Source organism: Neocloeon triangulifer, unplaced genomic scaffold (assembly GCF_031216515.1).
Source record: "Neocloeon triangulifer isolate White Clay Creek 2 clone unplaced genomic scaffold, ASM3121651v1 ptg000015l, whole genome shotgun sequence".
In the NCBI taxonomy this organism is placed as follows: Eukaryota; Metazoa; Arthropoda; class Insecta; order Ephemeroptera; family Baetidae; genus Neocloeon; species Neocloeon triangulifer.
Genome location: NW_026775557.1, coordinates 4,591,078 through 4,607,085, shown reverse-complemented (window position 1 = coordinate 4,607,085; position 16,008 = coordinate 4,591,078). Strand labels below are relative to the sequence as shown.

Sequence of the window (16,008 nt, the reverse complement as noted above, 5' to 3'; positions counted from 1 at the left end):
AATGCAATATTTTTAATCATTAAAGACAATTTCTGGGGAAAATGATGCATTGTTTAATTTTTATAATCAATATTATTATTTTACACAACTTTCTTGAATGTCATGTTGGGCCAGTTACCACAGTTATCCTGTAAAGGAATCAAGTCCAACTCTAAAGGCACGTCTCCTTTTCAGGGCACAACAACACAACATGCAGAAAAACGTTGACAGCTTCTTTCTTGATAAGGCATTCGGACCGCATGAGCACTTCAATATTTCATTTATATTATTATTTTCCTTCTGTGCTCTCCCGCCCTTTCCTTTCGAGCAATGAATTATTATTTCGATACTGGAAATATCAGATTTTATTTCTCAGCGATGGGAAACGTTTCGAGGACTCTCTGCTATATACACGCCGGCTGTCACCGCAGAACAGTGGCAATGGAAAACACCACCAGTCACTCACTCGAAGTAAGTTTACAAAAAGAACTGCCTCTTCTAAAGTTTCAGAGAGCTTTCGGGAATCCACCGCTTTTTATTTTTCTTTTCTTCTGCAGAGCGTCCTCGCTCTTCTGAGTAAACTAAACAGAGGTAGGAAATGAAGGGCCTCATTAAAATATATCCCTCCTTGGTCTTGTTCCTCCTGCTGCATCTTAGGGAAAATATTATTTTCTCACAAACGTCCCGCAACGTTTAAAGGAAAGTTTACGACGTGGCGCGGACAGTTCGAAAATTTTATAGGACTATCGGCGAGAGGATTTTTACTTTTCCACAAAAGAAGCTACGATATTCTATGAATGCGAGGCGCGAGTGCCTTATTTATGGACCAGTGTTGGCGCCAGATGAAGAAAAGAATCTTCAAACCTTCCTATTAACCAATTTTTGTGTGTGAAGTAAATTGATTGGAATTTTCAACAATTTTCAATATATAAGAAATATATTAATTCTTTAAGCTGAACAGAAAACTTGGAAGTCGGAAGCTTGAAATTATATAAATGTAAAATAATCTCTTTCTCCTTCTATATTGTAAATTTCAGTTTAAAATAAAATCAATAGAAGACTAACCAAATTTTGAATTAAAAATGACACTTCAAACAAAGCTGAAATTGAGGCAAAAAGTTAAAGAAAAAACATGAAGCTTGTAGAACTGAAGCAGAGATTGGGCTTTTTTTCTCGTTTTAAGAATCATCTCATTCAAGAGTCAGTTTCTTCAATCAAATAAAGCCTGCCGGTGCTAAGCAACTAAGGTTTTTTCAAGGATGTAGAGGCAAAAATAAAGAGGCGCAATTAAAGTCAGAAGTCTCACAATTACAATAAGACTGACAATCAGTCTAAATTTAATTCAAAAAATATCAGCCCAAAAGAGTAAAAAACCTTTATTTTTTTTATCTTTTAATAATTTAATAATGTAGAAAATGTACTGTAAAATCAAAGCTTATTTTTGCCCTTCTTCCCTTAACTCTAATTAAATTTGGCAAATTTAAATTTTATGGCATCTCAATTTGTAACAGATCAAAAAATAATTGGCATTACATACTAAAACAAATTGACCTCCAGAATGAATAAATTGTGACAGATTCAATTTATCACTTTTTTAATTTAAAATTTTAATGCTAAGTTAATACAAATTTTAACTTTAATGGCCTCATAATATTATGTTTTTGATGCTGATGTTAAAAGGGACTATAGCATAGAACGTTTTTTCCAGATTAAATGGCTATAATTAGGTCTAATAGTGTTTTCCCGAGGAAAAAGAGACGCCGAATCAAATTTGCCCTAATTAATGCTTGCGGCCAAAGTGGCTGAACATCTTTGGTTTGTCCGCGCGCAGACATCATAATTCAACATCGGCTACCTGAGAGAGACGCGCGCGGCAACAAAAGTGCCGACAGGTGATAATAAATAACAAGGCGGGGATGCCTTGTCAGACTTAGAAGTTCACCCATGTAATCTCTGCCGCGCGCTGCATTATTTCAATCTCCATCCTCGGCGGGTGTGTGGTCTGCGCGCTTATTTCTTCCCAACAGGCCGTTTTCTCCTCAAAACGCCGCGATCGAGAGGAGACAGAGGAGCAGAGAAGATGCACCTCCCAGCACCTCCAAACTCTTCAAATTCCTGCTCGCCCAACGAATAAACAAAAAAAGCCAAACCTAAATTTGTTTAAAATAGACGGAAAGAATTGACAAAGAGGCTAGATCTATTATTACTTTCTAATTTCTTGTTCTTTTCATGGAGTGAGCTTAACGGGCAAATTTACTGAGCTGCTAATATCATTGAAAATGAAGAAAAACACAAATATTTTAATGGCGTCAACTTCATCACACAAAATATCTGTGGAAATATTTAAAAAAAAAAAGGAAGCAAAAACTATAGTTGTGCTTCTTCTTTTTTTAAATATCTTATATTAAACTTTAAAAACACATTTTGAATGACAAATTTATTTTTGTCTTTCTAAATGTAAGATTTGCTATTTCGAAATAAAAATCTTGCAAAACAGCAACTGCTGCTCGTTTTCTTTCCATTTATCATGCAGCCTGATGCTTTCGGTGCCCATATGCCTAATAACTAATAAGCCACGACTCTTCCTCCTTCAGAAAACCGTTCCCAGCACACAAAATCATAAGGCTGCATTATGAATTAAGTAGCCATTTAATGACGGAAAATTAGGATTACGCAGCAGATTGTCGCCAAAGGAAGTCTGCGTTGCGCAGAATGAGAAGTCACAAAAGAACAATGCGCGCGAGGGGCTCCTCGGCGTGCATTGTGTGGCCCCGTAAGTAAATTCCCTTGGCAAGTACTGCGTGCATTGTGTCGAACATACGCCTCTTTAGCTTCCTTCTCTTTCTTGGCCAATAATAATTGCGAATAACAAAGAGTGCGGGATAAATAAATCGGCTTAATAAGGGGCCTCGCTTGATTACAAGCTCTTGTATCTCGTCCCGACTTTATTCAGCGTGTTATTGAAGAAAAACCACGGGTGGTCCTAACAAAAGAGATGCACCTACTAAAATACACACACACATTCGGCCTATAGCCGAGTGTGTGTAGTGTGTGTAAATCTGTTTCTGAGATGCTTTATACGGTTGCAGACCTATGGAATGGGAGAGATTCTGACCGGCACTCGCGGGCAGCAGGTTCGTTACCAAGAAAACGGGCAGAGCAGGTTGCTCACATGGAATTTTTCCCTTCACGGAATTCAAAAATAAAACTTTCGTCCAGCTGCAAATGTGCAGTTCGCTGACTGCGAAAGCCACGAGTAAAATAATAGTTATATAATTATTTCAGAGGTTTGTATCAATGCAAAAATATTAGACTTTTTTGTTTATCACTTTAGAGTGGAGATATTTACGAGATTTTTTTTTTAAATTCTAAGGACTTTATTTTAGAAAAAAACATCCAAAATTAAAACCATTAATTGATTTTTTATATAAATGAAAACATTAACTTTTGCTCCATAAGAGTAATTTTCTAATTAAATTTTCCATTGGATGCGAATGTAAAATTACCTGATGGAATGCCAAAATAAAAGAAAGAACGGCTGGAGTGAAATAAAACGAAAAAGATCTGTCGTTTGTGCCACGCCGTGCAGCGGTGAGTTTTTGTTCAGGAAGAACATATGAAAGGGTTCTTTGTTTGTTTATTCCATCAGCGGAAAGAGGACGAGAGTTGCGGCTCGAACGTTAATTTTTCATTGATAAGACAGTTGAAAAGCTTTTTAAGTAGACAAATACGGTCAAAATCCCACGCCTATATATGAGGTAATGCGACTGTAATAAAATTAAGGATACCCTACGGAGTTAAAATTTGGGTTAATGAAATGCAAGAGTCATGGCATCCCAGCATTATTTTTCAATTTTTTTTTAACTCAGTTCTATTTTAGTTTTAGAGTCCCAATTTGCATTTTTCGCTCTTAATGAGCGAAGTTGTCGAGGCCTGCATAATATACAGCAAGGGGGTGTTGACAACGAGAACTAAAAATAATAAAGATGTCTTTCCAGTATGGTAATTAAGGATGCATGGATGTTGCATCAACACAATTCCGCCTTTAGGAAACACGTGCAGCACTAACTCACTGCAAAAGCGTGCATCAGAAACAAGTTCAAGAGACACTTTACAGCAAAACTTCCTCATTGAGTTAGAAAATAATTAGGAGATTAATTTAAAACTTCAAAGTTCGTCGCTTATCTTTTAAAACTTACGCAAAAATAAGAACAAATTCAATAGTTAATGTGGCTTTTAAAATTTTCCTTGTTTTTTCTTTTTTTAAATTGCAATCCTTAACAAATAAAGCATGTCATTGCTGGCATTAAGCAGCTCACTCTGGCGACACGCGGTCCGGAATCGTACTTTGAAAAAGGGTTGATGGTGCGTGTATTTATGTGGTGGATGCGCCCGCGGCGTCTATTTTTGTCACTCGCCTAAATAACCTGCTTATTTTTGCCGCGAATTGAGCGAGAGGGAGCCGCGCTTATAAATCTTGGAGAGTCGTTCGTTGGTTCGTTCGCTCTGCACAGACAGCGTCGGGCCATTTATTCGACACGTTATGGGGAAACAAGGCTCGTTCGGCGCGCGGCACCGTTCTTTTGAAATATACGAGATCGTTTAGAGCCGTAATAGTGGCCGCTTTGTGCAGATTAAAGGGGTCCGTCGCCGCTCTCGGTGAGAACCGTCGGAGAGGCACTCGCTTTAAATTAAGTATAGACACAACACACCGAGTCACAATTCATAAATATGCATGACCGCGGCCCAAGTCACTTTCATGCAGCGTTCGCATCAGAGTAATTCCAGTAGCGCGGCAGCATCTGTTATACCGATCCTATTTCATTTGGCACTTAAATTCAATGCAAGTTTATGACTAAAATTAAAAGTTTGCATTCAAAATATTAAAGCACAAAAATCGAAGCGTTTAAATACAAAAAATAAAAATAAATGTTTTAGTAAAAATTTAGAACTAATTGTTTTGATGCGTAAACCTTGTGGTCTAATTTAAATTTTTTTTTATCGGTGGCGAGATAAAATAAAATTCGAGCAAATCGCTATATTAAATAATTGCTGGTTGTGCACAAAAAACACAGTTAATTTAAAACAACAATAATAATTCAATATGTAAATAAGAATGAGCCCTTAAAGAAAGTTTACTCAAAAGGCGTGCATAGAAAATATTATATTATTTTGTAATTTTATTTAATTTTTTTTATTCAACTAGCAAGTTTTTTTAACATGTAAATGTGATTTGGAATTGAATTGAAACTATAGCAAGATGTGAAAAAGGCCAACCCAGCAGTGTTTTGAACCCGTCTTGGTCGGCTCACAGGTCTGTAGGTACCTTACAGCCTGTGAGTCCTACCGTGCGCGTTCTCACCCACTGAGCTGTCCAGTGCACTGAACAATGTGCTCAAAAAATCGGCTTATCAACAGTGGCAGGGCGAACATGGTTCGCGAATCACAAAACTCTGATTGTTGTCTGAGCAACAATCACAATTTGCTCTGATTGTTGTGATCTTCCTTGCGGTCGAATTTAGAAATTTTTTTTGGCGGCGATTTAAAATATAATTCCAGCGAATCGCTTTACATATATTAATTAAAAAAGATCGATAAAAAAAAATGGAATCTCTATTATATGCGTCTGGCTTCATTTCTATTTATATTGTCTGATCCACCATTTCAATATCTATAATTTAATTATAACAATAACATACTTTTAAAATTTTTCCTATTGTTGTTGATTATACATTGTTCGATTTTAAAAGCAATCTTAAACTGGCCGATATTTAAATTTCGAAGTTTTGAAGTCGGATTTTTGTGTTTCAAAATTGATAGAAATGGCTTTAGAAAAAATCTCTTACGGCTGGCACAAAGTCCTGGACACCAGGGGAGTGAACAGGTTCCAGGGTCGCGGGAAGCTGGTTGAAATTCCCAACCACCTTCACGCAGCGCCAGCCGAGGTCCACATGGAACGGAACACTTTCTACAACACCCATTTCCCTGGTTTTATGATTTTTAATTTTTTGGAAAGAATTCATCTCTCAATAACTGATTTTTATTTAAAAAAAAAGAGTTTGAGATCAACGAGAGTGAAGTGCAGAAGCCCATCAAGCGCAAGGACTTGATCGAGCTGAGCAACTGCAAATTGGATGGGCAGTCAATGTATGCCAGGGACTTTCCCAAGTACCCAACGGCCACCCCGGCTAAGCTGTTGCCCAACAAAACCAATCTGCATTTTTTGCCCGGAAAGATCGAGTCTGAAACTTCGTACTCGTCCGAGTTCCAAGAGCACGAGGGCGCTTGCTTGCTTAGGACGGAACCCATCAGGAAAAAGGACAATATGCACCCAGCCGACGCCAAATTTGAGAAGAACTCGGCTACCACCATCGATTTTCAATAAAAACTACTTCAGATAATAAATATTAAACTACTTATTATCAAAATATATATATCTTAACAAATCTTTTGATTTAAGACCTCCTTATTGACATAGTCAAATCAAGTCTTTTCAACAATAGGAAACATTTTTATCAAGAATTGGAAAATTTCATCATCATTGTTGTAAAGACTTGATTTGACTATGTCAATAAGGAGTCCTTAAATGTATATTTTTTTCAAGCTGCTCCAGAACGCATCTTTTTTTTTAATTTAATTAATTTAAAAATTGAAACCTCCATTTCATTTATATAATATTGAGAGATATTCGATAATTTGCTTTGTTTATAACAGTTTATAAATAAATTTTAGATGAAGTTTGTCTAGTTTCTGATTTTTATAGCTTTAGTCTGCAGACGGTTTGACTCTTTTTATAAAAAAACCTTTACGATTGTTCTTGAAATTTTAACTTTAAAAAGAATTCGTGTTTCCTACCTGTCTGAGGTCAAGGGTGAGCGTGACCCACTGGAAGCGGAGGCCACTCTGCAGCGAGGGACTCTGCCACCAGCGGTTGGTGCCGTCGATGGCCAGCTCGGCAGGGTGTCTTCGGGCAGACTCCCTGGCCTTCGAGTCGCACACGCCACACTGCGGCTCCCTTTTGGCCCCATGTTCCACCAGCTTGCAGTACCGCTCAGGGCCGTTTTCGCCGCAAGTGGCGTTGCTTGTGATCAGGGCTTGCGTGGCCAAGTTCAGGATTGAGGGGAACAACCCTTCGTCTTCCCTGAACTGACGTTTTTGCTGAATCGCTTCCACGGAAATGCGCTCTCGGTGACGATGTTGTCCACGTCGTCGACCTGAAATGAAAAATTAATCTTCATAAATTTTATTTTTAATTTATATATATAGTTTTGGAATTTTTCATTCAGAGTCATTGACATTAAAATTTATGAGACTTTAAATATTAGTCTTGACACTCTTAACAGTAAAAAATTCAAATAATGCTGGAAATCACTGTCTATTTTTAAATAAGTAAACACATTTAATTAACACATTATACAGAGCTGGAAAAATTGATATTTAGTATACAAGTAACAATTTTTTTAAATGATATCTAAATTAATGTAATTGTTAAATTTTTTTTTAGTGTTCTTACATAAATAAATAGGATTATAATATTTATTATTTAAATAAATTATTCCTAAAGCTTAAAATTTTTTAATAAAAACAAATAAAAAGTTTGGAAAACATGAAATGTGTTTGAAAAAACAAGTGAATGAATTTTTTGGGGAAGCGTGAAAGGTAACCCTCATGTGCTACAAAGATTTTTAACAATTGTAACTCATGAATGAAAGAAACTTGAGCGTCCTTCACGGTCATTCAATTCTGGCGCTGTTTAAATGAGCAGCACTAAATAATTATGAATGCATCATATAATTTTGCTGAAAAGACCCCAGCTGAGGCTTGTTGAAATGCAAAGAAAGCCCGTGGCGTATATTCAAACTTTCCAAATTCCACAAACACGCTGTCGGTCAGGTACATACAAGGTGTGAGGGTTGTAAAATCAGAGCTCGAACGCGGAACAAAAGACGGAGCGCGCGTTTTATGACTTTTGTGCCTTTGAGACTTCACTGGGGAGCACGCACGCCACAAAAAGCGACTACAAGAAAACTAAGAGAGGCAACAAAAAATGCCAGCAAACGTGAGATGAAAATTAATGAAGTCTTTAAAATGTACAAAATTCGGCGGTGAGTGATGATATGCAAGATTCTTGGAAACACAAAATACTATAATAAAATGTCAAAGCCTGGAACGGAAATTCGGCTTAAAAATTTTTACTCACCTATAGAAATTCGATATGTCCAATTTGAAAAACTTGCTCATTTATATAGAAATTAATTGAAATCACTAGTAAATTTAACCAGAAATAAAATTTTGGTCAGTATGACAGAAAGAATTTGTGGCGTTTTTATCTTTTATAATTAAAACAAAAATTCCACAAATTTTAAAGCTTTAAGCAATTAAATATTTTTCCTTGTACCTGTTTGGGATATCAAATTAAACTTTGCACCATCTCCATTTATGTACATAGTTAATTAATTTTTCAGTCTTCCCTTTTAACTTTCCTGCATTTTTGCTTTAACGTCTCCTTGCTTGAGGTTAATTTTGAACAAAGCGAGTGCACTCGACAACGATGAGACAAAGGCACCGTCTGTATTGTGACGCAACTTTCATCCTGCTTCTTTTTCGCTCAGGAATTTGGAGATAATTAGGCATCGCGCGCTCATTTAGAGCGCATGCAGGGGATAAGAACGGCGCGCACAACTCTTTTATATACTTCATCCTCTCTTTCTTTTATGTATGTAAAAATTTTAATAATAAAAAGCTCACGGAAGTCGCTTGTCAACATCTTATGTGCCCGCGAGCATTATGTAATGCAAGAAGTGGATGTATGTATAAATAAAGTGCTGAGAGCACGGTCACATAATATCTATACACGACGGCGATAATGCACCTCTGAGAAAACACAAAAGGATTGTACAACGTCGACAGGAGCCCAAAGGCACAACAACGTATAAGGATAAATTTATGTCGCCAGATGCAACAAGCTGATAAGTGCCGGCAGAAGCACCGTCTGATAAAAAACAATCACGTGCCCCATTCATCAATTAAGAAGCTCTTTATTTTAAATAATGCGATGAGAAGGCAAAATATTTATATAAAAAATTATTTAAAATGGAATAACAATTGTAATAAGAAAGATAAATCACCGGTAACGTTTACTCACAGAATTAATGGCTTTGTGTATTAAATTTGAGCTTCAATATTGATTTCTTTAATCTTGTTGCCACACTGGGTGAAAAATTTGTTGCCATTTCTCATCTGTCACGGTGATATTTATGTTGGGCACGAGCTTGTATGTGATTATTAATCTCGCGGCGTGGAGAGAAAGAAGCGCCTCTAATAAAAGATAAAATCTCGTCTCATCCTCGCTATGCGGCTCAAATGATTTTCTTCTTCTTTTTACTTTTTTTATGTCGTCCCCGTGCGCCAGAGATGTGGTGATGAGAGAGGGCGCATTTTTATTTGTTTTCTCTCTCCTTTTCGTTTGTGCCTTATCTCATTTTTCCCAGCAGCGCGGTCGCATTGTCCGCAATCCATTGTTAGGACCTTTGTTATTAATTTATAAATTATTAATGGGGCAGTGATTCAGCAAGAGCATCGACAGAGAAAAAAAAACATGGGATCTGATTGTGAATGAGACTTTTGACTTGGTTATATAAATTGAAAGCGTGTTGGACAAAACTAAATTGGGATTCGCCCAAAGTCAATTAAAATCAAATGATTAAGTGCAGATAGTGAAATTAAAAATGTTTACTTGATTTAATACAATTTTGAATTGATTTTTTTTTAAATCTATTGAAGTCCTAAAAATAACTCTTTTTAGATAAATATAATAAGGGAAATTTTCCAACTAGTAAATAAACACAATAGTTTTGAATTGTAATTTGTCTTTTTTCTAAAGGATTTTTCGCCCTTTTGTATTGATTTATATAAAAAAAACTACATCATTCTCTTAAGTTTTAGGCAATGGGCTGCAGCCATAACGGGTAGGATTGGCTGTGAATTATTTCAACAAGAATGTGTATAATACATTTAGTTTTTTAAAACAATATTTTTTCAACTTACAAAATTTTCATCAAGAACTGTTTTTACAATAAAACATAGGATTTTTTTTTCTAACAATAAGAAGAAGAAAATAATTGAAAAATTATATGGAGTAAAAGCTGAATTTCGATTCAACACCAGCATGAATCAACCCTCAAATCGTGAAGTGTTTCTTCAAAAAGGTATTGAAAACACATTTGGATTTATTTTTTTAATCACCTCTTCAAATGAATTATATTTAAAAAAAATCACCACCTTGGATTTAAAAGTAACTTTTGTATGATTACTGTTTACTGGAGCTAGAAAATCACAAGACATTATGAAAAAAATTTCTGACAACAGCAAACTCCCAGTGGAGTTGTTGCTGATCCCTGCAGCAAAGAGATCTGGTGACTCTTTTCCATTGAGGATTATTTTGGATTTCGCGCATTAACCCGGCTGCCTGCACACGCGGAATCTCGGGATTATTTTGCCTGGGCGAGCCTTCGTCTTCGAATTCAGAGCTCGAGTTGAACGGGACGCGCGTAGGGGGTCGGGGGAGTGATTTTTCATTCTTCCGAACAATGAGTCCACTTGTTCGCGCGCCGCGTCGGCCCAGGTATGCAGCAGCAGCAGCAACAAGTACAAAGTACACAATCATAGAGATAGACTGCGTGAGGTTCTTTTTTCCCTCGACTGCTCTTTTGCCACCCCTGAAGATCGGATAGGACGCCTGTGTATTATACCTGCCGAAAACAACCGAGAGATACCAGGGGTGGCTCTGCGGCTTAAATAAATTTCAACAGCATCCCTTATTTGTTCTACAAGATGATTTTGAAAAAAATAAAATATGAAATGCTGTAAAATGATCAGGGGCGAATTGTGCTGAATCAATGCAAATAGAAAAAAAGCTCCAAAAAGATTTTATAAGTGACAATCAAGATTGTTCACGACGGAAGAATGTTTTAATACTCAACAAAAAAATTAATAAATACATTTAATATTTTCTGTGTTAAAATTTCATTGCCCAAATTGTATTAAATATTTATAATGTGTGCAGATATTTTTTTTGCTAAATTTTAAATTGATTCTCTAATTTATGGTGATTAAATTTAAATATTTTCCTAAGGAAAAATAGACATGCAAATACAAAATTCGTCCTCACCTTCTTTTCTCTGCGCGTTCACGCTGCAGGTGGCGAGGAGAACCAGAAGCACCACCAACCACTTGTTGTTGTCCATCGTAGCAAACCGAATTATTCCACACAAGAAATTCGCCTGCCGATCTCACTCAGAAGACACTCATTCCGACGAAAAAGTTTTCTGTCAAACTCAGTGGCACGTGCTCGCCATGTGCGCCGCGAGGGCCGTGAGTGATTGTTGTTGCTCGGTGCGTAGACACCTCTCAATTCATCCACCTGCGAGTGCGGCCGCGAGCTGGACCGCCACAGAGCAACCCACCTCGGCGCCTTCCAGATTCCCCTCCCCACTTCTCTGCAACGCGCTGCCTTCTCGGAGCGCTAGCGAGATCTACAAGCGACTCACTAAACTTGCCATTAGTTTCATTTAAAAATTGTAAGTCTAAAAAAGAATTGTAGAAATAAAGCACCTAATTCCAGATCGGTTTTGCACATTAAATGTTAATTATACATAATTTTTTCCTACTAAAAAAGTAATTTCTGAACAAGTCTAATTATAAAAAAAACTTATCAAGATGGACAAAATTAATTGTATAATTTTTTTAAGGCAAAATATTTTAATTGAATTTTAAAACTGGTGGCTTCTGCAATGCCAAAATGTGTAAACTTAAAATATAAATGCAGATTATAAAAAATGCGGTAGCACATTCATTTTGATATTTAATTATTCGCAGCAGTTAGAAAATTTACCAAAAATTAAATTAAATATATCATGTAACATATTGATTGATTATTGATATTTTAATAAATTATATCAAAACATTTAAAAGAACTTATTAAAAAGGTGAAACAAAGATTGTTATTTAAAAAAATTTAAATCAGTCTGTCAGGTGCAAAGCCAGATTAAGAAAAATAAGATTATTTTGTTACTAAAGAGAGATGATTTTATTTCCATTTCGCATAATCAGTATTATATGTGTGTGGGTGTTTCTCTTCTTTCCGATCCATGAGAGTGACATAATTATGTATTAGTCCTTGACATTTGCAGGATTGGTTGCTTTCCCAGGAATTAAACTCACATGGCGAAATTCTCAAATTTTTACACAGATGCGCAAGCTATAGATTTTACATTGTTCGTCGGCCAATTTATTTTTTCATCTCATACAAACATACATGGACAGGTTGAAGCTTACAACATTCTTCACATATATGTTTCCATACATTATTTTTTTCTCTCCAAAATTTTTATAAATTCGCACGTGCATATATGAAACATCACACGGAATTTGCCAGCTCTTTGTGTCAAGTATGAGTGAGTGAGTGGGTTCGTATATGTGTGTCGAGGCATGAATGAGAGTATGAGAGGCGCGAAAATCATGAATATTCACCAATGAGTTAGTTCTGCTCCGTGCCTTTTTGTTATTTTTCCAAATATTTGGCCATTTATAGGCGCACAGCACGCGCATTTCATTTTCCATTTGTTTCGTGCTCTGATTTTGTGGCAACGAGAGTACATGATGAACGCGCCGGCATAAATCCAGCGGATATGCAGATTTGATATATTTAACGCACCATGCGCCAAATCGGCACACGCCGCGCCGCGTACGTGAGTTTTAGAAAAAGTTTCATGCCGGCAGGGATGTGTCATTTTTTAAAAAGAAGAGCACAAAACCAAACTGGAAATGTGATGCGGGCCAATTTTCCACAGAATTGTTTCATAATAAATGGTCAAAATAGAAATACGGCTGATTTACAAGTTATGAGTTAATTAGAACCAGATTTAACCAAGTATAAAAATCAGGACTATTTTGATAGTTAAAAAAAATTGCAGATCTATCTTTCCCTTGTAACATTTTTGAGCACGCAAACGATAATAATACATCGGGTCAGTTGCTTTGATGTAAATTAAAAATGTCAATCAATGAAAAATTTCAAATTATGTTATTCAAATCTTAACTAAATAGGGTGAATAATGGATTATTACTTCCGTCAATTTATCCCCACCTTAATAATGAAAAAATCTCGTACAATATTTATTAAGTTTTAATATACCTTACAAATAAATGTTAGTCAATTTGATGTATTCAAAGCACACCAAATATTATTTTGGAAAGAAAAATAATTTTTCTTTGTGCTTTGTCAGATAAAAATCATAAATAATAACAATAAATAATAACAATGGTGTACATTGAATGGGTATGCGAGTAATATTTATTTTGATATATGGGTGTGTATGATTTTATGTGTTTGTTGTGCCCTCATCTCTCGTGTATGTATTATAGAAAATCATATGAAATAGAACGTCTGGTTGCAGAACGTCTCAGCATATTTATTATTTACAACACTTAATCATCCTAAATGAACCAATGCATTTGCATCTCAATTTTGACGAGTGTCATTTTTCCGAATTCACCTCTCACGCGGCCACACTGAAAGCCTATTTAATTAGTCTATCGTAATTATAGTACTTTTCACGTTTTCCATGTAGTATAGAGAGTGTTCCTGTTTGCTTAGCCGGTAAGTATTGTATAGAGCTTACAATTAATTTCCACCACACACGCAGAGTATATATTATATTTTTTTTATAGTTTTTCAATACAATACATAATGCAATACAGTTTGTTGTTGAGTGCTCACACGCCATTCACACATTCACTTTTTAGTAAAGTGTACCTCTCTACAATTATTTTTAAATATATAATGTCATATATTACCATTACGTACTTACGCCGAACAAAAATTACAAATGCCACAGTATTATTTATTTAATTATTATTTTTCTAATTTTTCTTAATCCAGAGAGTTAGTAGAGCTGATTGAATTTCTCCTTTGCCTAAACATGGGGTAACAAATAACCGCGATCAACCTTAACATCGAACGCTATTTTCAATATTTAATATATAGATTACTTCACATCTTCTTCACATCTCTCACACAATGACATAAAACCGCTCTCAAATAGAAAATTGCTTTTTCCTGTCCGCTACGTCAGAAACAATTTACTTATTCATTAGTCTGTGTGACGAGTGTTGCGTAGCTATGAAATTAAATCTCATCAAGTTACATCGAATACTTATTTATATTCTGCAGCAGTGAGTTTGCCATAGGAACGGAAAGTTGTATATTATTTATTTCGCATAGTCCAGGAAGAATCATAACACGTAATGCTAAATACGTTTTCTGCGCGTCTCAGTGACACTATGCCATTTTAATATTATAGATCGGAACGGGAATTTCCTGCTTCTTACTTCAAGAACATGTTTTTTTTTATAGTAACTCTACTGTCTGAAAAGGTTGAGTAATTACACAATTAGTTACTGATGAACACTCGAGTTCTTCCGTTGGAGTTAAAATGGGCGTTTGATGGCTGCTTTAAAGTCAGTTAGCAAGATAATTTTTTTTTAGTTATTATCGTACAAAGAGATGCCACACTAAATTTTTACTTATAATTCCTTTTAGTAATAATTATACTGCACGATAAAAGTATTGTCAGCAATATATTTTCTCATTTCTTCCGGTAAATTCCGCCCTCATATTGATTCCCTTATCCACAAACAACGCAAAAATCGCGACCAGAACCATCTAATGTGTGTGTAATTTTCCAATTAAATTTTCGCAGATGGCTCTGGCAAGCTTTAATCAAGTATTCTCGCTAAAACGCCAACGCAAACCACTACACTTAATTAATTGAAATTGCGTCCAGCTAGAGCAGCAGGGAAATTTGTTTGTTTAGAGATTTGCGTACAGATTTCGCATCAATCAATGGGCCAATTAATTAACAAATGCGCAACACATATTTATCTCTTCACTGCAAGCAACACATCAGACCTTTCAACAGGCACTTTTCTCGATTTCATATAATTGTTTTTGAATTTCTCGCCACTCTCGTTTTAGTCCCATGTAATTTGTTATTTTTTATTTATTTGAATTTCCACTCTGCCTTTTGCAATTTGTACCAACTTCACGTAATCAAACTTTCTGCTAATTTTGTTCTCTCACAACAGCGGTACTTTGTTCGTCCCAAAGTGCAAAATGTTTTTACTTTTATATAATCCCTCACTTAAATTGAAACCTCGACAAGAATTGTTCATATTTAAAATATTTAAATACAAACATCACACAGTGTGTAGTATGTAGTTGCATTCTCAATCTGCTTTTTAATCATTATTCATACTTAAAAACGCGCTCTTTATCTGTTTTTGAATACATATGAAAATAAATGTAAGCTGCTTGTATCAAAAAATGATATTTCCAGGTTGCTTCATTGATATTTCTTTGCTGATATGAAACTGTTTACTATGATACTTATTCCATCTCAACGCCCTGTTCCTGTTTCATTGCTTGATATCAAAGTGATTTTTACCATTAGTGCAGTCCTGAGATTGGAGCTGTTATTTTACTTTTAGAGCCTGGATTAATTCTCGATCTGTTGTCGGTTAAAAAGTTTTAGTGTGTGAGAGTGCGCGCCAGATGTCTAACACGAAACACAACTTTTGTCTCTGCAATGTTTTTACAAATAGCCAACGATTTTTCCACTGGATGACATAATAATTATATTTAAATCTCGTTCTAAGCCAACGACACAACTAATTTTTGCTCGGCAATCAATCAATTTATGCGACAGGTGTATACATAATTATTCTATAATGTGATGTTTTTCGTCGAGAGCATTTGCAAATGTTTTGCTTCGCAATAAAAACAAGTTTGTTATTGTACAAAATGATGACAAGACGTATATATGCGCGTGTTTTTGATTATACAAAAATGATAAATCATCGTAGTGCCATGTTGATCCTGGGTACCAGCTGGACTAACATGGGCTTGGATTTCTTCTCCCTGTGGGCCTTGGGATCTTGATTCAACCTCGTCTTCTGCAAAAATGTAAA

At 35.7% G+C, this 16,008-nt stretch overlaps 2 protein-coding genes across 3 annotated transcripts in view; both read right to left on the bottom strand.

Annotated features, from left to right (window-relative positions):
- Window positions 1–11,412, bottom strand: part of LOC132202836 (laminin subunit alpha-1) — a 42,545-nt gene extending 31,133 nt beyond the window's left edge. Inside the window, exons 1-2 of the mRNA XM_059630075.1 lie at window positions 11,150–11,412; window positions 6,835–7,193 (exon numbers count right to left, since the gene is read on the bottom strand). Of these exons, the coding sequence (XP_059486058.1) occupies window positions 6,835–7,193; window positions 11,150–11,225 (435 nt within the window). The 5' untranslated portion in view covers window positions 11,226–11,412. The remainder of the gene's footprint in view (window positions 1–6,834; window positions 7,194–11,149) is intronic.
- A 2,308-nt stretch (window positions 11,413–13,720) lies between these two features.
- Window positions 13,721–16,008, bottom strand: part of LOC132202559 (uncharacterized) — a 66,276-nt gene continuing 63,988 nt past the window's right edge. For both annotated transcript variants that reach the window (XM_059629535.1, XM_059629536.1), the window contains exon 9: window positions 13,721–15,993. In XM_059629535.1, the coding sequence (XP_059485518.1) occupies window positions 15,981–15,993 (13 nt within the window). In that variant the 3' untranslated portion in view covers window positions 13,721–15,980. The remainder of the gene's footprint in view (window positions 15,994–16,008) is intronic.